Source organism: Centruroides vittatus, unplaced genomic scaffold, assembly GCF_030686945.1.
Source record: "Centruroides vittatus isolate TY-2023 unplaced genomic scaffold, ASM3068694v2 contig_1159, whole genome shotgun sequence".
Taxonomy (NCBI): domain Eukaryota; kingdom Metazoa; phylum Arthropoda; class Arachnida; order Scorpiones; family Buthidae; genus Centruroides; species Centruroides vittatus.
Genome location: NW_027120745.1, coordinates 2,049,965 through 2,074,505, shown reverse-complemented (window position 1 = coordinate 2,074,505; position 24,541 = coordinate 2,049,965). Strand labels below are relative to the sequence as shown.

At 29.7% G+C, this 24,541-nt stretch overlaps 1 protein-coding gene across 1 annotated transcript in view; it reads left to right on the top strand.

Moving 5' to 3' along the window:
• The first annotated feature begins 383 nt into the window (after positions 1-383).
• Positions 384-24,541, top strand: part of LOC136980498 (sugar phosphate exchanger 3-like) — a 28,569-nt gene continuing 4,411 nt past the window's right edge. Inside the window, exons 1-4 of the mRNA XM_067276635.1 lie at positions 384-721; positions 6,768-6,876; positions 18,200-18,292; positions 21,558-21,641. Coding sequence (XP_067132736.1) covers positions 579-721; positions 6,768-6,876; positions 18,200-18,292; positions 21,558-21,641 — 429 coding nt within the window. The 5' untranslated portion in view covers positions 384-578. The remainder of the gene's footprint in view (positions 722-6,767; positions 6,877-18,199; positions 18,293-21,557; positions 21,642-24,541) is intronic.

Sequence of the window (24,541 nt, the reverse complement as noted above, 5' to 3'; positions counted from 1 at the left end):
ACGACACACGAGTATTAATAATTATTTTTATATTTCATCTGAAACAAGCCGTAGATTAGTGACGCTCTTTAATTTTACAATTAAGCTTGCTTATCGAAACATATTTTGTGATTTATCGCTCTTTTTTATATATTTTTATGACAATTCTCGGAATTTACTATCCGCTGTGCAATAAAAATCAGAAAAAATAATATATATATATAAAACTCTTGCTATTTCTTCCATTATAGCTCTATCGACAATACTATTTAACAATAGCGTCGTAGGTTATATATAGCCGTTTATGACATAAATATCGAAAATCGATATATAATTTGTAACCAGATAGAGATATTTTAACTCGTTCCGATAAGAAATTGAAAGTTATTTAAATATTTTACACGTATTAAGAAAATTAAAAATATTTAAAATAAAGTAAACTCCCAATTTTTTTACGCTTAAACGAGCATTTTACTTTCGAGTAATCGCGACGCGGTAATAAATACTGTTTAGGATCGATCAGATGGAACATTTATTAATTTCTGCCACCAGGAGGCTTCGTATTTTCAGGATTGTTTGATCACGTGGTAGTTGGAAACATGTCAGCAGCGGGAGACGATGATGTTTTATACGAAGACGGTGAAATTCCTAATAATTACAGAAATAATCCGTCAACACCGAAAAAATCTACCTCCTCGTGCACTCGATATCACATATCGGCATTTGTAATAACATTTTTTAGGTGAGTTTTACGTTTAATGTTAAATATTCGTAAGATTTATAAGGTATTGTATTGAGTGAAAGTTACTTTCAGGTATAAGAGTTAAAATATCCCTCTAGCGGTGACACTTTGTATATTGTATAAATGTATTTATTTAATTTTATATGAAGTGTTACTTTCAGGTAATTTACATGTATACAAATCACCTAAAATTAACTTTTACTTTGTATTGTAATCATAATACAAAAGCTTTGTATTCAGATAACTGTAAAAGCCGTGCCAATGTGTTCATAATGAATTTATATAGAAATATGGTAAATCTTATAAAATGTATTTATGTAGGGCAACAAAATATGTCAAAACATATTTTATTTATATAATTCGACAGCTGTAGATGACTTTTTATAGGACGGAAGAAATTTGCATTCGTTTACAAAAGCATTAAAAAAAATTTATTTAGTTATACATATTTTAATGATTTATATTATTTATAATATACGTGAATATGAAGTAAATAATGGAAATCGTTGTTATCGAGAGCCCGCCGTCGAACGCCGGTAAATTGGTCGCGGGTCTGCACTCGATCGACGGAGTTTTCGGGGTTTTTTTTCGTGCATCTAACACCTAAATGGGGACCGTTTTCTTGTAAAAGCCCTCTTGGCATATTGCCCGCCTGCTGCCGTAGCTCGACGAACCGAATCATTTTCTTCAATTTATAAAAGTAACAAATTTTCGGATTTTATGTTTTGTTGCCGGATGTCTGATAATTAAATAAAAATTAATACACGTTCGTATATTCGATCGTTGATTAATGTAGATACGAGTATAAAATCAAATAATTGAATGTACGTCGAGCAAACAAGAAAATCTAATACCGTAATTATATTCTATAGATGATATTCGTGCAATAATGATCCAAGTAATTTATGAATTTAATGAAAATAGTTGTTTTAGTATAATTTGCAAATATGATATTATATATGGATTAGGAAATTATATAAAAAATAACAGTAAGAAAGAATTCTGAATTATATTTGATAAATTTTTACAGATGATGATGATGATGATTTGAACTAATTTTAAAAAAGAACTTTGAATATTTTTATCAAATTCTTATCTTTGTTTTATTTTGTATCTATATGTTTTTTCTAAAAAAATATTCATTGTTCATTGTTTAAAGAATTACTTAGATTAGAATTTGAAGAAAAGTATTTATTTTGAAAATAAGAAATTAGAAGTATAATTTGAAGTAAATTTTATATTTTTAACGTACGATATTATATCTTATTTGTATTATATTAAAAATAGACATTCTTAAAGTGTTTTATTTATCTTATCTTTAATATCTTTCTTAAACAATGCAGTATTTTTATTCATTGCATTTCTTTGTCACTTTTTTTAATGGTATGCGACATAAAGAAAACTGTGTATTTGTTAGCCGCAGTTGTGGCTATATCGTCACTGTTGCTTTAATTCTATCGCAAGCAAATTTCAGAAAAGCCACTATGCTGCAACTGTATATGTGATTAATTAAAAGATAGAACACCTCAAGATAAGTATATTCAAAGAGAAAGAGGCTTGACAGCATCCAAAAAAATGAGTGACGAGACCAAACGAGGCTTCTCTGCACGGCTTTGAATGTGCAAGGCTAAGCTATGGTTTTGCCACTTATTTTTGACACTGCCAAGCCTCTTTCCTTTTGAGTATTTTAACCGGGTAAAAAGCATTTTGTACTTAAGATGTACTACAACTTTGTAATTTAAACTATGTTTTTATCTTTCATAAGACAAGAGATAGGATTTACACCATGTGATATGTAACATAGTCTGCAACATAAAGAAAACATTAGTGAAGGGGCTAGGGTGCTTGCCATCTAAACCATTGAATAGTCCACTACCAATTACCTATGTAATTGAATTTAGTTGTTAGGTAGCAGATGCAAGATATAGACTGGTGCAATGTTTATGTGCACAAAAAAGTAAAAGGCAGACTATATGCTATTAAAATATCAAGTAAAATAAACTATTTTTTTTTTTGACAAATAAAAATGTTTCTTCTTTTGTTTTTTGTATTGCCTGTTGTAGTTGAAGAGTCGTGTAGTACATGGTTGTAGTGATGGTCATGTACTGAGATGAAAACTCTTCCTGAAGTTGAAATGAGAAGTGTTTAATCATCTGTAGTACAACCCAGACTAAGCACCAAGTGATTTCCATCTGTTCACTCCTATGAAGCAGTGGTTAGGAAGATAGATAATTCTAAACTAACATGGAGTTGAAGGCCAGTGTGAAAGGCTGGCTGAATGACCGGGTCTTTTAATGAGGTAAAAGCTGGTGTCACAGTAGGATAAGTGCTTAAATTGAAATAGATACATTTTTCAGCTACTTTTCTACATAATTGCTAACTTCTGTAAATAAAACAGTTTTGATCTTCACTGTTTGTTTTTCTCCTCTGATGCATCGGAGACTTAAAAAAAATATCCCTCTCATCTAATAAAAGAGTTCGTATAAAAATGGAAATAAATCAGTTGTTTTTCATTCATTAGCTGCAATAGGAACAAAAGAGGAACATTTCATTAGTTTTAAATTGATCTCTAATAAAATAAACTATTGAAACTTTAATTGCTTGTTCTTAAGTTATTTACTGTAAAAGCTTATCTGTATGTTTTATCTGTAGCTATGTGATGACAAGATTGTAGATTTTGTAATATAAAGAAAAAAACTAAAATGGTTTTAACAATGATTAGTACATAGTTAATTGCTTTCTGGTTATTGATGCAAATGTGATTCTGGAAATATTGGTTGGATTTCATTTGAAACAAATTCAATTTGCTACTCTTCTTTGTTTTAAATAAATATATGATATAAAAATTAGCCTATATATATATGTAAATATCTAATTCTTTACATTTTAAAACTTTTTGCTTTTGAAAATAGATTCTTTTTTGTGTTTAATATTATATATATATCCTGTCTAATAATTTGTAATTCAATAATTATAAACTACCATAACTTTGTGTGATTAGCTGTGTAAAAAAGACAACTTGAAAGAGATTGCAGTTAAAGAAATAACAAAATATTGATATATAAATATTTAAGTTTTACGTATTCGGCTACTTATATAATACTCTAATAAACAAAAATTTATTATTTATGTAATATTTTTGTGCCAAAATATTCTAGATGAATAAATGCATTTATTTTTATTTAAAATATATATATATATTCTTGAAATAAACTGAAATTAAATTAATTTTCATACTAAAAATATTACTAGGTTTATTATTAATATGTTTTTATAATTTTTAACGATTATAGTTGTATTACTAGGTTTATTATTACTAGGTTTATTATTAATATGTTTTTATAATTTTTTACGATTATAGTTGTGGATGGTTTATCTAAAATTTTAAAAGAACTAAATTTTTCCAATAACAGAATATTATGTTAGATTTATATCAGTAGTAGTATTTTTTTAACCACACTGACTTCTGCATGGTTAAAAAATATTTTGTACTTTGATCACCAAATAAAAGGTTAATATTTCATATACGTACACATAGGACACACACAAATTATGACATACATCAATTAACATAAACAGAATGATAACTTGTATAAACTACAATTGTTTATTTTATGAATCAACAAAATAAAAGTGTAAATCAAAAGAATTTACAATAATTTTATAGTAAACAATAAAGATAAACCTTTAAATGTAAACAAAATTTCAAATTTTACAATAAACATTTTGAAATTATATGACACACTACTGTACACCAAAATAAAATATTAATAAGAAAGTAGTAAACATATTTTGAAAATAAAAATAATGAATTTAAAATAGGATAAAGTTGTTATAAACTCTATACACTAGATCCCTGCTAATCCAGCCGTTCCTTGCACAGAAAGGTGTCACGTTAGTGAGTGTACGCAGGGATAAAGCCTACCTAAAGGCCGTGAATGACATGACCTGTCACCCTTCACTTCAGATTCTTTTTGAGGCAGGTTGTCAAATAATAGTGTAACTAACACGCGTTACTATATACCAAAAATGAAACTCGAGTAAACTGGAAAACAGGATGTGTGATATGATTAACATTTCGTGGAAACGGAAGTGCACAGATAATCACACTGGGGGGTGTGCTGGATTAACGAGAGTGTATTGTAATGAATATAAAATTTTTGTCCTTCATCGCCCTACACCTGACGACATACATGCATAGCAATTGATTTTTTATTGCATATATAACTTTTGATCGTTTCACATTACAGTGACTACTTCTGAAAGAATTAATATTAAATTTAGTTAATTTTCCAATTAGTAACAAAGACTTTAGCAGTAATAAAAGTAATTTATGGAGACGAGAGATATTCAAGAAATACTTTTTAAGATGGCTCAGAAAGTATTGATGATGAACCAAATTCAGAGATTTTTACTATATTAATAACAGACTACCACATTCACTATATATATGAACCAGTTATAAATGTGATTTTGTAGTTGTCAATATCTTTACAGTGCTTTTGAATGTTTTCAAATTTCTAAAATATTTTTTAAACTAATAGCAAAATTTAATATAAAGTCTTTGCTCAAATGTAGAAATTCTTAGATGCAGGAATCACAAAGTAATATTGATATGTAATAAGCAACAAAAAACAATATTATGTATCTGTTGATTCTAATGTTGTTGGTTAAAAATGCTAAATACAGTGAGTGATCGGTTAACGAACAGTTCGGATTATGAACAAATCGGATAACAAATACTTTCGCGAAATATTTTTATGTTTGGATAATGAACGCCTTGCAGAACAAACACCAGAAAAAGAGTTGTAAAATAATGAATACCGATTGGTCTTCTCTTGTCTTCGGGCAACAATTCAAAACTTTTTGGAGTGCAGGAGATGTCGACATCGACGCTCAACCCGGTATCTACTGAACAGATAATATTCCTCTGAACTTCGAAACTTTTCCTTATAATTCCAGCCTTTTATTTTTCCGACAGAAACAATTCTTTTATAGTATTCACGGGCGGGCACTCATTAAGTTTTGCGTCGGTTTTTATTTTTGAAAGATGAGAGTATAATAGCAAAGGTAGAGAGTGGGCAGAAGATGTCTGATATTGCTGGGCAGTATACAGGTTTACAGTAGGTCACAGTTCAATCCTATCTAAGAAAAATACAGTATAATCAAGAAGACTCAAGCAGCTAAAGGAGTAACAAAAATCACATCTGAGAAATAAAGAACATCGAAGAGTGCTAACGCTAAAGGAATTTTATTAATGCCGAACTCAGTGAATTTTCTTCCAGAAGCTATAAAAACCTTTGCAAGAGTTTTTAAGTTTATTTTTACATTGAAGAGTTCATAATGGAACCTGAAATGGATCTGACAACAGATGAACACTAAGAATTCTTAAATCAAGAACACCAAGGAACTCGGCGAGATATGTTTTCTTCTGAAAAAAAGGATTTATGCTGATATCTGCTATTGAAGATCTTTCGAAGAAGTGGGAGGATGTCAGAACAATGGTCAATGGTCTTAGAATGACATCCAAACCAGGGTGAGGTTAATAGGCTTGAGGATCTCTACAATTACAATGCTATTAATTACTTCTAAAAAATCCTGAAAAAGAGAGAAAAGCAATTGACATTAGACAGATTCTTTAACCCCCACAAACAGAAAAAACATGACTAATAAAAATGCAAGACTGTGTATATACATATTTTTATTATTACATATAAATAAAAGTAGTAATAAAGTATATATTTTTTTATTTTTGGGGGGTCTCCAGAATAAATTAATCAAATTCCCATAAAAACCTATGGTAAATTGATAATCGGTTAACGAACAAAGTCTTGGAACAGATTATGTTCGTTAGCCGATCACCCACTGTATATTGTAACTAATATAAGTATACCATATTGCTAGAGAATAAATACTGTATTTTATTTGATATTTTTTATAGAATTCAAGAACTTTGGTCCTGTGTAATATAGATAAATCATTACTGTCAAAATTAAAATGAAATTATAAAAAAAAAGACTTATATGTAAAATTTTATATTATTTAGTTATGCACTGTTCCATGCCACAAGGAAAACATTTAGCAATGTCAAAAATAGTATGTCTGCAGAGTGGACTCCATACAACTTATCATATCCAGATGTATATAGTTATAAAGTAAGTAATAATAGATATATATTCTTGAATTATTATTAACATTATCTTTATAATTTTAATCAACTTATTTTAATTTTAAGCTAATAATCTTTAAATAATAAGTTGGAAATCTTATTGTATTTTATATCCCTTTTTTGTTTTGTCTGATTGTTCATCAAACAATTGTTAGATATCAGACAAGATGCCCTTTGCACACACACTTTGAAGATGTGTGAATGAGACACCAGGATGTTTAGATACAACTTTCAATGATAAATACCGGTACATATAATTGTCTCATCCAAAACCTTTAAATTTTCAGTATGATACGAAAATAGATACAGAACTAATGTTTTCGATCTTAACCAAGATCTTCATCAGGTTTGCTGTCGTTCCAAATATGGAATGTTAAGCATATAGAACGTTTTTGAATACAAAATTAATTTTCCCAGTATGTAATAAATAGCAAAAGGCACACCATTGCCCTGTCAACATACATCACGAACCCCAATGTAACAGCCAACTTAAATAACACCAGTCTCAGAAAAAAATCATTCAAAACAGACCACATCGGGGCCTTAGAAACTTTCGAAATTTACAAAGCAACCAAATCGGGGAAATGTATAAATTTCAAGGATAGTAACGTAATATCTTATGCGTAATGTTATGCCTCTGAAGAGCATTATTATTAACTTGTCTTGATTATATATACAGATTCCCTGGAGGATAGACCACATCATTAATATGGAGGACTTCTGTCTAGTAAACTAATTTCAAAATCTTTGCTATTTATTCTTCTCTCATGTCTATTATGAATTATGTGTCCATGTGATTGGATAAAGTAACATGTCTGAAATGCACTAACTAATCATACTTATCCTTCATTACCTCAACTACCTCTGGAATAAAATCATGATTGGTCAGAAAAAAGAATAAAACAAAAGGGAATGATGAAAAACAGAGAAAGTGGGAGGAAGAGAAAGCAAAAAGTCAGAGGGATAGACAGAGGAGCAGGGAGAAAACAGAAAGAGAGTGAACACAACATCCAGAGAGAAAGTCAACTCAGAAAAGAGGACCACACAAGAGGGGAGTGTTAAATCTGGAGGAAATAGAGTCAGCAAAAAGAGAGAGAAAGGAAGGAAAAGGATAAAGTGCAAAAGGAACTGAAAAGAAGACAGAAGGCCTTTAAAAAGAAGACAACTCTTTTCCTGGTACATCGTGTCACGAAGTTCGGACACTCCCACTAGCTAACCCCAGTTTTATTAATATAGAAATAGGCTAACTTCCGAGGACAGACTTTGTATTTAATATTAATTTAAAACTTAATTCTGATGTTAGTTTTTCATAATAAATTTTCTTTTTTATTCTCGGCTTAATTGATTTTGCATTCATCCTCCCGATAGCTTCGTTCCTGGACTTCAGAGTGACTCTTACCCTCCGACTTACATATCTGACTTCTCTAGAGTCTAAATCAGAAGTGTGTCCGATAATACACACCTGGCGGCAGGATCCTACCTAAAACTCCCAGAACTCGACGACTTTTTGATGGCCCCAAGCCCACGCAGTTTTTATAATTTAAAAAATTTTTATTTTTAAAAACTAGAGAAACTTTTTATAAAATGTATTTATAATTTTTTAAATACTGTAGGTCTTTGATTTTAATGGACTAATTGAAGAAAAGAATGTCCACTATTTCCAAAAGTCTATTAAATTGAACATGATTTAAAAACATATATTAAAATGAACTTACAATGTACAGGATATATTAAAATATACTGTATAAGGATGAATAAATTATTATTAATAAGTACGAATTTATGCACATTGAGTAATTTACATGCCACTTTGTTAAAAATAAAAATAAATGTACAACAGGAACCAAACTTTAATTACAAACATTAAAAAGTATACAATATAACTAATGGTGTTTCCACCACTAATGCCGATTCATCGACCCAATCTTTTAGTGTGCTTTATTCACAAATAAAAAAGAAACTGGTTATAAATTTTTTCCTTTAGGACAAAGTTTTGTCCATTAAATTGAGTTCCTACTGTGTTATTTTTTGCAAAAAAAAATTATTAAAATAAAATTCCAATATTATAATTATTTGATTAAACATTGTTTAATACTTTCAAGCAAAATAAATTTATTTTAAACGTATTCATAAAAAAATTCAGTTTTATAGAATTGTTTATCACAGAGTATGCAATCCTTTCTCAGAAATTTAAAACAGTACAGTGATTTAATAGAAATCTTAAAAGGGGAATTTTTTATTGCAAAATATTTATTTTTATCCTTGAATAACACATGTAAAGTAGTAGTAATAAAATTATATTATTTTTAATTTTTATTGCTAGATTTTTAAACATTATATTAGTAAACACGAGGCAGATTTAATGAATAAGGTTAGTAGCTCTGCTAAAGAAAAATAATGTAATGTACAAGGTTGAGACTAATAATATTGAATGAATATATAGTAATGCAACCCCACAGAATTGAACAACTTACCGTTCAATATCCGAAGTTTGATATGGATAACGCAGTTTTGTAAACCGTGTAGTGGCTGGAAATGTCATCTGATTGGGACAACTGTCGATGCAGGGCTGCATTACTGTATACTCTTTCAATGTTATCACTCCTCGACCTTGTAGGCTACGTTATTTTTCTTTTAACAGTGCTACTTAACTTATTTATTGAATCTTCCTCATATATATTTTTAATGTAATTGATGCTATTTTGCTAATTCACATTAAGTTAGATAAAGAACAACGGATAAATATAAAATAAATTTAAATAATAAATGAATAAAAACTAGATTTTGGTAGTAAAATGATGTTAAAAAAACAAACAGTATATCATCATAAGCATATACCATCATCGTAATTAATAATGTTCAGTTAAACCTTACTAATTATCTTATTTATAAAAAACATACTGTGGTTAACTAGAAATAATAAACTTGTATTTTAACATAATTTGTAATTAGATAAAAATTATGCAATTTCTTGATGTTTCTTAACAAATATTAAGTAAAAAGTTCTTTAATTTTTACTGAAAAATAACTTCAAAGAATTTAATGTATTAATATAATCATTCAGAAATTAAATGTTAAAGTTTTTTTTTTAAAAAAAGTTTAACAATAAATTTTATGTAATATAATAAAGGTATAAAAGAAATGAATATAACTTGATAGAGTTTTAAAAAATTAATAAAGTATGTTTACTGATTTATTAAAAATTGATACCAAATAAAAAAGAAAATACAATTGATAGTAATAATATGAAGAAATGCAAACTATTTTTATTTAAGAGAAAAGATAGTTTATATCTTTGGTTAATGTTACCTATGGTAGCGAACATGGCAACTTGTCTCTGAAACGGTGGGGATGCACGTTCTAATCTAACTTAACCTATTCTAATAATTTGGTTGGCAATAATTATCGTAATTTATTAGAATAGGTTAGGTTAGGTTAGGTTAGGCTATAATGTGGATCCCCACAATTTCAGAGACGAGCTGCCATGTTTGCTACCATAGGTAACATTAACCATATTTTCTTATTTATTGTAGTAATTTATTTGTCTGTTAACTGGCGAATGCTGAATCGGGCCAGGATTAGTTTCGACTCCAGCCATTATTAACACTTAGATAATATTAAAATACTTTAATTCAGTTATTAGAATTTATTAAAGTGCATCAATTTTTTTAAAATATGAAAGCAAGTGTCTGATTTCAGTAACAAAATAAATTAACTAAACATTAGTAATAACAAAACTTTAAATTTAATAATATTAATATCATCACTATGAATTAATGCATAAATTGTAAATTTTCTATACTGGTACTTGATGTCGTAATCTAATTTCCATTTCAAAATGAAATATTTATTTTTTAACATTTGTCTAGCTCATGCAAGTAAATAAATGGAAATTCTTCAGTACAATTGCTCTAGAATATCTTGAAAATCTTTATTCACAACTGTTTCCTATGCTAGTTTTCATAATTTTATAGATCACAATTTCCTTTTTACACAAACAATTGCATAAATTTTTGCTGCTTTAACTAATATACAGTGGTGCCTCATATAACATACTTAATCCGTTCCAGGTGCACGTCCGTTAAGTGAAACGTCCGTTATACGAAACGCATTTTCCCGTAGAAATACATGTTAAAATGTCTAATTTGTTCCGCAGCATAAAACAACCGTACTGTATCATAAAAAAATGAACATGGGGTGCGTTCTTCTATTCTTCCGCGTAACTCTGCGCGAGCGATATCCGTTTAAAAATTCCTGCGGAACGCGTTCCTAAATTCTGGTGGGAGTGCACGCCGTCGAATGGCAAAAACGGCCGCTCGTAGCAGTAGTTTACGGTGGAAAGCAACATGGCTCAGATAGTTTTGTTTCCGAGTCCATTATGTGGTTTTATGAATGAAAATTTAGAAATTGTGAAAGCGCGAGTTAGCGCACGCGGTGATGTAAGTGTCTTTACGAATTTTTTTTCGAGGCTATTTTGAATGCTCTTTCAACAAATAATCCATTTTATGATTAAATTTTACAATTGGGACCTTTCTTTTGCCTTTAAATGCTCATATTTTAGAATTATAAATTCCTCCATCGCGATACTATCGATAATGCGGGCGCCGCCATCTTTCTTTCTTTCACCGTCATTCCTAAATGCCTACAAACAGCAGCGCACTCCCGTAGTAGCGGAGACGCAGAGCGACCGCTATTAAAGAACGCGCCCATGGAGCAGTCGCCAATTATGCCGAAAAGTCCGTTGTTCGCAGCAAGTCCGTTGCTCGAGTCACGTAACGGCCAAACAGAAAGTCCGTTGTTCGCAGCGTCCGTTATTCGAGGCGTACGTTATACGAGGCACCACTGTATATCTTATGGACAAAGTGATTAATACAGGCATTATTAGTAATGCTCGGTCATTATGAATAATGACCAACAAAATCTGGCATAGTAATAAATTTCAATAATTTATCAAATTGACCGATTATTATGAATACTGCTATCGTCTAGTCGGGCAAAGTGATAATAATACGTTGAGGAGTGATCATCCAAAATACACTAGCCAATCAGCACTCGTATCTGAGTTGCGTGTGCGTATTGTGTTTAGTAACGAATTTGATGGCAGTTACGACTGTTTGTGCTCTTGACGGATTTCTCCGGGAGGGAAGCCGCCGGCAGGCTGCCAATTGTTTAGCGTCACTAGTTATTTATTCACGGTAGTTCTTGAACATACGTATCAATATCTAATGACGTTAAACAATCGGTGGTGTGCTGGCGGCTCCCCTCCAGGAGGAATCCGTCGGGAGCACAAACAGTTGCGACCACCAACAGATGGTGCACGTAGATAAAATTTTACCATTTAATTAATATAGTTAATAGTACTTAGTTTTAAAAGATTACATGTTCTTTTTAAAATACTTTGAAATAATTCACAAAAAATAAATATTTCTAAATGAAATAAGTAGAGTTTTTTTAATCAAATTAAAATGTCGCACAATTTAAAATTTGGTACTAAATGCGACACAATTGGCAACTTGGAGTGCCAATTGGCTAGCGTATGTCAGATGATCACTCCTCAACGTATTATCATCACTTTGCCCGACTAGGTGATAGCAGTATTGATAATGACCAGTTAATTTGATAAATTAATCAATATTTATCACACTGCATTATTCATAATGACAGGACATTATCAACAATTGTATTTGGAAGAAGTTTTTTCAAACATCATCATTTTATTTATTTTGTATTTTAAATACAATTTGCAATTTGAAAACCATTAAATGCAATCTATTTATTTAATAAATAAATAGATTGTCTGTCTTTGTTCTCAGATGAATTTAAATGACTTAATAATATCAAATATATATTGTTTATTTAAAAGTCTTTCAAAAAATTGATAAAAATCGACGGATATAAAAATTTAAGTTAAAAATTCAAACATATATTATTCATTAAATTCGTATTCGTAAAACTTTGAACTAAAGTTATAATCATACATTTTAAAAATTAATCAGTCATTAAACAGAGCAATTATTACTTGAAAACAGTAATAAATTTCTTTAACGATGTTCTTTAAACATGATGATGATTACAACTAAAATGCTACTATATATTTCAATTAGAATGAATTATAAAATAAGTAAATAATTAATTAACTATAAATGTAAAAGACGTGTAGTCAAAGAAAACAATAGAAGTCAATATTATTTTATACTTACAATAATCAATAGTAAACTTTCTTATCTCTGTTTTGTTTAAAGTAGAAAATATTTAGAAAGACGTTGGATAGATAGTCACGATACAGAAAATTATTGAGATGACGACGTATATTTGCATTGAAAAATTTATTTGGTAAATAGAAATTTACATACTTTATGTAGACAACTGCAACATTTCTAGGCTGAATTTTTTTTTAATAATTAGCATATGTGAATATTAACATTGTTATTAACATGTTATGTGAATATTAACACATGAATAACTACAAAACTTAAGCAGTCGACAGTAGGAAGTTGACAGTGCCTTCTCACTATTACAAAGATTCTGATGTTGACTTAAACCCTCTCTGTGATCCAAATCACCAAACTTTTTGTTTACATCATGTATAGCATCTTTATTTCGTATGTGGTTGTATATTTAGCCATTTAACTTACTTAATGATAATTTATATATGTTATTATGGAAGTCCGAAACTGGCGAATGTCGACTTTCTCCAGGGAACGTCGGCATTCGCACGGTCGTTTCGTGTACGTACGAAATATTTGCTAAATATCATTATTTCTCATTTACTCCAACATTCGGCATGCACCGATATGAATGTCGAATAAACATATTGTTCCTAGCATTTAGTCGTGGAACAATTTTTGTTGTAATTACAGCGTGTATAGCTTTGCCTTCCATTTCTCGAATTAGTTGCAGCCGCTCCTCCGAGGGACATTTTTTACCTAACCTAACCTAACGTAACATTAATAATATAATTAAATATTCGGCCTTTCACCAACGGTCGCTCATACGTGTCGACATTCTCTATTTTCGGTCTTTCACGGTAACATATACATTTTTAATTAGCACAAACTTTCAGTTTAACAAAAAATTTCGGAAGTTTGCTGAAATTGTTATAACAAGATTCGCTGTATTCAAGATTTATCCTTTCAATTATTATAAAAAAAATTTTAATCTTATAAAGTATTGAAAAAAATAAAAACATCCATATGAAAACTATGTAAAAAATTTGACAGAATATATTTTTTGAAAAAATATCCAAAATTAAAACTGCATTAATTTATCAAAATAAAACAAACGTTGATAAAAGATTAAAGTTAAAGCAAAGTCTGAAAAGTTGATAATTTTTACTTAACAGCAAAAATTAAACGATTTTGTAAACTTTTTTTTGTACGTATTTGTTTAAAAGAACTGTTTTCCAGAATCAGAAAAATAAATTTAATATAAGTTTAATTTTAAAAGGAGAAAGTAATTTGAAAATAGAAGACGACTGTTAAAAAATATTTAGTTATACTAAAAATGAAATACCGTATTTTACGAACTATAAGACGCACCTTAATTTTTAAGCAGTTTTTAAAAAAAATCCCTATGAGATACACCTGAATTTTGGAGGCAATTTTTTGAAGAAAAAAGTGCGTCTTATAGTCCGTAAAATACGGTAGATATTTTGATAAATTAATAAACTATAAAGGCCAGATTTTAGTTCAAATAAACAAACAAACAAAAACCGAAAGTATAAATACATAACAAATTATAGTAATATCAATTACGTTAACAGTTTTTTAAATAATCAGGATAATTAATATCAGATTATCTAATTGATGCTTCCATTTTTATGAAAATGTTATTTTGTCACACATCCCGTTTTCCCGTTTACATAGGTGCAATTTCTGTGTACGGTATTGCACACTGCACCTTATTATTTGCCCGTGTGCCTGCCTGCCTCCAAAAAATAATCGGTACCAAAGGCTGGCAGGTCATTCGTTGCCTTTAGTCGGGCTTTAATTCTATGCACTCTCACTAATCTAGTACTCCTGTGTGAGGAATGGCTGGATTAGTGAGCATTTACTGTATTTCTTTATGATATATTCATATATCTAGTGTATTAAAATTTAAATAAAAAAGCTTTTTAAGTGTTACAAAAAAAATATATTATATATTTAAAGTTTTAAATCTAGAATTAAAAAAAACTGAAAGTTTTATAATAGTCTTAATAATGTATTTATTGATTTGATTATATTCTATAGCATTTTCCAAAAGATTTTTAATTACAGTAAAATCTTAACACACAATTTCTGGTCCCTATGCCATATGTGAAAATTGACACCCTGTTAATCTTAAAATGCTTTTTATGTGTAATTAAATTAACAGGTTATTTTTGTTTCAAATCCAAGAGTCACCACTTTTAACTTCATACCATAACAAGAATGTCTTAATGGATAAACTAACTAATTTACATTTGGAAAACCTACTTTATTATATAATGGACGGCTATAACAGACACTCCTTCGTCCGAGTTACTCTTTTAAATCGAAGTTTTACCGTATTTAAAAGAGATTTATTAAAACTAATTAATAAAAAAGTAGAACTAGAATTGCAAAAGAAGTATTAGTATAATACAATTGCCATTTATAACAAAACTAGCTGTACTTAAATTTAATAATCTATTATTCATATAAAACAGCTTAAGCCATATTTAGAAGTAAATATCTGTGAATATGTAGTTAACATATAATATTACTTCTTGACTAACGTAAGTTATTTGTACGACTCTAAATTAACATTTTATTGACTTTATATTTTAATTTTGAATAAATATTTATTAACTTTTAAAAAACATTTTGTTTTCTGCTATATTTTTGAATAAATTACACAATTCTAAGAGCTACTTTATGTTAACAGAAACTTCTCAGATAAATTCAGAAATCGTTATATATAAACTAGTTATAGTCAGCAGCGCCGCTAGCCGTTTGAGCTCCCGTGTGCGATACCGATTATGCCGCCCCCGTTTAACTACGACCACCTACGCCGAGCTTGCCAGCAATACCGATTTGCCGTCCACGTGCGGTGCACGCCCGCTTACGGCGGGCCTGGTTATAGTAATAAATTATTTAGTGTTAAATAGATTATTTCTAGGTAATTCAAATTTATCATACTAATTTGAATTATTTTAACAACAAAAATTAAATTATAAAAAGTTTCTAAACCGATATCTAATATATTTATTTTAAAAAAGTTGAGATAATGCGTCATTAAATTTCAAAAATAGAATAAGTTTATGTATGATGATAAAATGCGAAATAATATAAATTGCCAAAAGTTATTAGCAATGATTATAACAAAATTTTAAAATGAAAACGGACAAATATAAGCACAATTTACTGTATAAAAAAGTATTTATTTCAAGCTATCATTATGAATAATCGTGTATTTAAACGAAACAATGGTTTGAAATGCATTTAAATTAAATATTTAACATTTGTTTTCGTAAGACTAAGTTAAGAATTGTGTTCTTACCTAAAATGTTAGTTTTGAAAAAGATACGTGATTCAGATATTACATTAGATAATAAATTTACAGAGAATGATCAAATTGGAAAAACACATTTATAAATTTAATGTAATAAATATTTATTTCAGTAGAACCCCATTTATCCTGCTCAAATGGCTTTGGGCCTATCTGGATGATTGAAAACCAGAAAATTTATTAACGACACAAATAACACAGTTAATACACATTTTATTTTATTTATTGCATATTTTATATACTTTCACAACAATACTAACAGTACAAAGCAAAAGACATGTCTATGTACAGTATTAGTTCAATTTAAATTAGGATACTGTACATTTCAATTAATATAGAAGTCTGAATTTATTTTGTTTTCGCTTTGAGTGATACTGCCATAAAAATAATGCGTCGTCGAGCGATTCGTATTTTACTTTCTTTGTTGTTTCTCGAGTTTGCAGACTGTTTTTGGAAATCATTTTGCAACAAAAATCGTCAATTTCTTTACGATTCTTCCAATCCGATACGGTAGAAGTCCCAGTGCCAAACTCTGCAGCAGCGTTCTTCGAGGGTTTAACTTATCCATTCTACCGAGTACTTCTAATTTCTTCTTCATTGTTACAACTTTTAGATGTCATTTTCATGGTGTTCACTTTACAAAAGATCAAAGGTGACTGAAACTCGGTGAAACACTAGCAGTGAGTGTTGAGTGAATAATAATTTGTGAGATAACAAACAATAAACTTATTAACATGTTGACTGTTGTGAGAAGCACATTTTTATTTAAGTAGGAAAGAAGCAATTTTTTTTATAATTGAAAATCTTAAAAGATTCTACAAGATGATGTTAAATAAAGAACTCTCCCATGGAATGCATAACAATGAACATCGTGTGCCGATTCATAGAAAACAAGTCTGCAAGAAAGTACTTAGTTCTTTGATGTTTTTTTTTTTGTTTATAGACTCCATATGCCCATCTCTCATATTTCTGAGAGAGGAATTATGTTTTGTAATTGGAAATCTGCATAAACAGAGTTTCACTGTAATTTTATATCTATTATTTTAATTACATTAAAATATATAATTAGATTTTTTATTATATTAATAAAAAGTATATTTAATGCAAATTATGCTTATAAAGACAGTGAGCTTTTACTGTAATATATTTCACAAAGTCAAACTGCATTAACTCAAAACTGTCTACAGGTCCTGGTTGCAGTATATAGAGTTTTTCATATAATGCAGTTTCTTTTAAGTTAAAATTAACCTATTTTTCCATGTACTCTTCACCCTTTAATAGATCCATCTTCATTTTTTTTTGTATTCTATGAATACAAATGATTAAGATAAATAAACACTGTCGGTCAATGCCAAATACAACACCACACCACACCGTTACAACCTCACATTCGTATTCTTTTACTGATTATAGTACATTTTCATAAGGACACAAGAGGGTGCCTTAACAGCATACTAAAAGTGCCTTAAATTGTGTACAATTCTGTAATCATTCTGTGAATAGATTCTTGAGAAATATCTTGATGGTGGAAATTTTATTGTCACGGAAAAATTTCAGAAAATTGGGTACTAAATTCATTAACTTTAAGTTAGGATTTTCTACCTCATAAACTTTGATTCGTTAAGTCAAAATTCATGAGGTAACGAGATTTTACTTTGTAAACTTTTTAAGATTTTACTTAATTTAGTAATAGTATTTAGTCTTTTGTGTACGAAATCTAAACTATTTAAATTACTTGTATTTTATTTATTGTAATATAGAAGAATTTATAACGCAGTATTTTTTTTTTTGCTTTATAGCAATGGAATAACCGTAATTTATTCAGTAACAGCAAATCTGTGTCATATTTTCTCGGTTCCCTCGATACCACATTTATGACATGTTATGCATTGGTAAGCTGATTTTTTTTCTTGTCATTACAGATGTAGATTATTATTAATATTGCTTATAAAATGATCATATAATTTTTTTTATAATAAATTCGTAGTTATTAATTATAAAACATTAAATTACTTGGTCAATTTTATCATTATCAGAATATTTAAATAGTTTTATCGTATTTATCTTTTAACTGTGAGAATCCAAAAATAATAAAGTAAATTAAGCAATGCATTATTCAAAAATAGTTGACACATACCACATAGTTTTTCACATTAAGTGTAACATCTGATTTCGAAATAGTGTTTTCAATATGAACACATTATTTCTAAATCAGATCTAATAATAGAAAATTTAAAAATATCGCCACAATTTTGCCAGTTTTAAATTTTTTCGTCACTCTATATTGTTTATCACCACTAATTAACGCAAGTGCCGGTAGCCTTATCAATTTGGCATCTGGAAAGCAAAAGTAACGTTTTCAACCGTCATTTACGAGGAGAGGGCCAAAAGTTCGGGTCTCCCATTCGAAGGAAACTTGGCGAGCGCATAGCCTTAAACACAAACGGCTCCTCATCCTCATCCTCCACTTCTCAAACATTTCCAAAAAAGTGGCTTCTGAAAATTTAGTGTTTAGCTTAAAGAATTTGGAAGTTTTACTCGGCTATCACCACTCTTGGACGCGAGAGGCGATGCTCCGGAGCTAGTCGACGTAGGTTCGAACCTTCGGAATTTTAGTTTTGTTTTTTTACGTGTGACATTGTTTTATTACTTTACTGCATCATTAGCATTATTATTATTATTCCTCACATTTAAAGCTTATAAAATAAGAAATTAAAAATTGTGACGTCATTTCCTGCTTATGGGTAAAAAGCCTCTCTAGATTTAACATTTAACGTCGTTAACTAAAATTTTCTTCATATTTATTTTTAGATACAGTCATATTGTGACATTCGAAGTGTAACAAATGTGAGCGTGCGAGGATATTGTCCATAATATTAACAATTAAAAAAATAAAATGCAGCGACTACACAATCCTGTTTTCATATTACTTGTCTTTTTGTCTAAGCACGGTAATACTATGTCCTCACAAGCGAATAAGCTTGTGATAACGTAGTATATAAAAAATGTAAAAATAAACAATAAATTTTCAGAGGCCTAATGTTTCGAAGCGATCGAGAAGTGGGTCATATTATTTGGTCAAGGAGCCGTGCTTAAGGCTATACGCTCATCAAGTTTTGTTTGAATCGGTGACCCAAATGTCTGGTTCTCCCCTTGTTAGCAATAGCAATCATTTTTGAATAATTCCAAATAACACATTTTATCACAATGTTTAAACAGTATTTCACAGGTTATGTCATGTCAAAAATTTTGTTCTGGTCTACTGAAAAAGATCAAAATGGAAAGAAAGTCATCCCAAAAAATTTCCACTGTGGAAACGCTGGGTGGCATTGCTCAAAACTTCCACGCGTAGTGCACGTGCATATATTCTGATTTTTAAATGCAAATAAATCCATCTTTAGTTACAAGTAATTTATTTGATAATGATGAAACAAAGCATAAATTTATTATTGATATCTAACAACTTTCATCTAAATGTAATAAAAATTTAATTGGAATAATGTTTTATTTTTACAGCATTTACTTCATTTTTACTTTTAAGTTCTTGGTTTTAAATTTTTGTTTGGCCAATTATAATTTCACACATCATCATGACACACAAGAAAAACAAATCCGCAAATGAAATTATAATTATATCGAAATTTCACGTGAATTTTGGTATTGTTATTTGAATGTCATATTCGAATATTTAATTGGTATTATTTTTTGTACAGATGTTTTGGAATATTGTAACAAGTCAGTTATAAATCTCATAAAAAATTAATGCAGTTTTATCAGATGCGACTTTGGGGTCACAATTGTTAATATGGAAAATAATTCATATTTGTTTTTCTTGATATCTGTCAAATCCAAAGTTTAATTCCATCCTAATAGAAGCAGAATATTGATTTTAACATTGGAAAACGTCATAATTGTAACTTCTATTTTATTTAAAAGATGTTAAAACATATATCTATATATGTAACCGAGATGAGTTGATAATAATAATAATAATCAGCACAGAGCTCAAACGGATAGGAGTTCAAAATTGAAATTTGGTACATAGTTACGGTACGCCACGAAAACGTTCACTAAGAGGGGATTTTTCGAAATTCCTCCCCATGGGGAGAGGGACAGGATTAAGGCTTAACACTTCCATTGTTAATGGAAGTGTTAAGTAACAATGGCGAACAAGAGAAAGCGACGTGCAAGATGTACGGGCGCTGGAAAAAAAAAGAAAAAAGAAAAAGAGTAATATGTTGGAACAAATTTGATTTTCAAATTTAAACAGATTAGTTCGGTTTTTCTCAACTTTTCTTTGTTAGAACATTCGATGAAAATCGAACAATATTAGAATATTCGATTTTCAAATTCGACCTTTCTTTAGAAATACTTAGTTTGTTGATGAAATTACTCTTTTTCTTCTGTGACTATAACGTAATAATCTTAGTCTTTGCTCGAGCAACGCCGGGCCTATCTGCTAGTTTCATAATATTGCTTCAGGTTCAGACACATTAAAAAAAATCAAAGTCTAAAACTGATCAATCAATTGTTTAAGATGTAAAATAAAGAGTATTTCAATGGGGTTTATTGGAGGGTGATAATTGGGTCATTTAAGATATTGAAGGGAGTGAGGTACAGTACATCAGCACTTTAATACAATCAAAGATCCTCTTCACGAGGTGGGCTTCCCGATCCTTGATTGTTTAGGCCACCAAAGAGAAACTGCGATTGGGAAAGAAACGATCCGACGTCAAAGGGTTCCGGGAGATCGTCGTCGATAATACCGTCGGCACGCGAGAGCATTAATTTCAATAGGGATCGAAAGGAATCCTAAGACTTCCTTGGAAGTCGAAGAAAGTGCAAAAAGTTTCCTTTTTTCAAAATGCCACATTACAGGAAAGTGGTGGTGGTGCATCTCTGCAGCTATTTGGTTTATCTTAACTCTCACTCTTTTTGTTCCTTTCCAGGGACCTTGAAAAATCTGTGACTCTATATTGTAAATTATATAAACTTGTATTAGTTGCATTTCCAATGTCATTGTCATCACCAGATACGCATATATTCTATATACTTTTGGAAAACATTTACTGGTACTATCAAGAATTATACAGAAATGAATGTATTTTTGTCTTTAACGCAATTTAAAATATTGTTTACATTTGTTTTTCTGTTTAGGGACTTTATGTGAGTGGAGCAATTGGTGATCGTTTTAATCTCAGGAAAGTTTTGGCATTTGGAATGTGTTCCTCGTCTATAGCAGTGAGTATTAATTTTTAACATCTAGTTAAGAATTGACTTGATGCCATATAAATTTTAATTATGTTGACATGCTTTCATGCTGCTTTAAAATGATCTATGTGAAAACAATATTATACTTTAATAATCAAGAAAAAATTCAGTTAACCAAATATAAATTATTTTTCTGATAGGTTAATTCTTCAAAATCAGCAAATGTACCTTTGATTTTTATTTCAAATTCTTGGATTGTATTGCTACAAAATGTTTTTGAATATTTTAATGTCGTGCAGTGTCATTTTTGGTTAATTGCAAATGATTTGAGTGTTAAGTAAAATACTTTTTAACCAAGCAATGTTATTTATTATAATAATAACATCTAGTCCAACATTTTCAAGTACAGGACAAAATTTTATTATATCTCGAGTACACTACACGCAAGCAAGGATTATCACCACGTTCGGGATGTTAGAAGCCGAAGTTTAAATCCCACAGTTAGTTTATTTATTGTTTAACTGTCCACTGGGTTATGGGGTTTAAATAGCTTGGGTTTTTGTACTTTTAGGTAGGGTGCCGCATTCGAGAGTACTCCCGGATTTCCGACCCACCGAGTTGGCAAACCCTAGCGACCACACCAAGATCATATTTTAAATCTTAACTTCTGACAAATGTTTTTTTTTATTTAATAATAGTCCCCTATCTAATAGCAATGGAAAGTTTTTTGTGGAATGTCAATCTACAGATGTCTTTTTTAAGCCTAAAAGCATACACTTTGCAAACTGTTTTCTCAAAATTCTAATTCTAATTCAAGGAAACAGAAATAAAATGCCTAAAAAAACTCAGAAGCATTTTGTTTTAATAGTTACTGTAGCAATATAAGCCAAAACAAGTTGGCACAAGTAAGGCCATGTGTGTAAATAACACTTTATTTTCAAAAATTGAGGAGGGGGACTAAAATTGACAACACAGCTGTTTTCTTAAATTTGAATTTTCTTCTAGATAATTCTTTTAATTCTAGTTCTGTTTATTGTGGAAGAAAGTTCAATCTTGAGATCAATACTTTTTCCTTTCTATTGCGAATAACCAGGGGCACGTCGGGATCGGCTCGCAAGAGCCAGTTATTAAAATTCTCGAACGGATAGACGAAGGATAAAGTATTTAACATATTAAAACCCACGACTTCTATTTATGTTTTTAAAAATACAGTGTCTGTTTTCAGAACTTTAAGAAAAATTCTTAAATTTAGTTTGATATAAAAATATTAATGAAAATCTTTTTATAACAACAATATAGAATTTCTAGAAATATTTTGGAAATACTTGTTTTACTCATTTATCCTTCTTCCTCTTACTCTCTCCCTGCATCCCCGAAGCTAACAAATTGTTAAAAATTTACCAACACACTACCGCATATAACAAATTGTTTTTTTCACAATAGCAAAAGAATTTTCTTGGAAGTTGAAATAATAACTGAGTACATGTATAATGATTAACAACTCAACAATATTAATTCATCTTAATCTTATAAATTTTACATTTTAAATAAGAGGATGATAAACATTGAGATAAAATCAATTTTGTAAAAGTGTAAGTATGGAGTATTTGCTTAATTTTAGGGCTGCATTTAGAGAACATCCTAAAGCAAGAGATGGTTTTTTTCATTTAATATACATTTGGATTGTAAGAAGTTCAGAAAATGTACTAAGGGATCAATTTTATAAATAAACTAATGGACAGTGGGTTATTTTTAACTAGAGAATTTGAGCTCAAACATTTTACATTATATGACACACATCTATACTCTTAAAATCAATCAACAAATATCTTTGTCAGAATAAAAGACTATTGTAGATGTATAGTTAATTACAGTAGAAAAGAATGACACAAATAGTCATAAAGCAATAATTATGATTTCAGTAAACTATTTGTTTAAAAATATGAATTGTCTTCCAAGTATGGTCTCATTTTTGTAATTCAAAAAATTAAACTGACCTCTACAAAAGTAGTAAATTTTTTTTCGTAATATGAACACACAGTTATGATGATTAATTGCATTAACCATCATAATCAATAGTTAAAAATTACAATTTGTCCATGAATACAGTACTTTCTCTTTTAGGAAAAAATAAAAAAAAGAATGCAAAGTAAATGTTAAATAAATGGTTGTATCTGTATTAGTTACCGGTGCTAGAGAAAAGTTATCAAAGAATCCTCTGAACAGTGTTTGTTGTTACAGTAGAATTTGTGTTAAGATAAAAAGCAAAATGACTTTTTAGACCTTGGCAAACAAGCACGTTTTGATCGGCAGACTAAAATTTATGAATAATGGAATAACGGAGCTTGTAATATACCTGTTTTTAATGTTGGCGGGGAATTAACTGGCAGGTTCTCGGACTCCGGGAGCAGGGATGCATCGTGGAAGGAACGACGACATCGCGCTCGTGATTTTCTTTCCGATTCCAAAAATACTCCTCGACTCGAGGCTTGCGTGTGTTTTTCTCGGTAAATTTCGAGGCACGTCGATTAAAATTTGTGCCGATTATATAAAGGGATTAATACTGCGAAATAATTGCGACGATCAAATCCCACGTTAATCGAGGGATACGTGTATTGAGGCGATCGTGCATATTTGTTTTTCCATACCATGTGAAAATATAACAGATTCTAATTTAAGTGCCAAAGCTAAATCCAACTGTATTGAGGTTAATGTAAGTATTTGAACTTTTCTATCAAATAACTGAATTCTTTTTCATGAGTAAATTATGGTTTGTTGAAAAATAACATCATTTCTTGTGAACAACCACAACTAGTAGGTGGCTGTTGAATATATGAAAAACTGCATATTTGTATCATCCAAAGCATTCAGTTAGCAGTTCATTGTAGATGGAAATGCAAGTGTTTATATGTTAGTACTTTTTATGATTT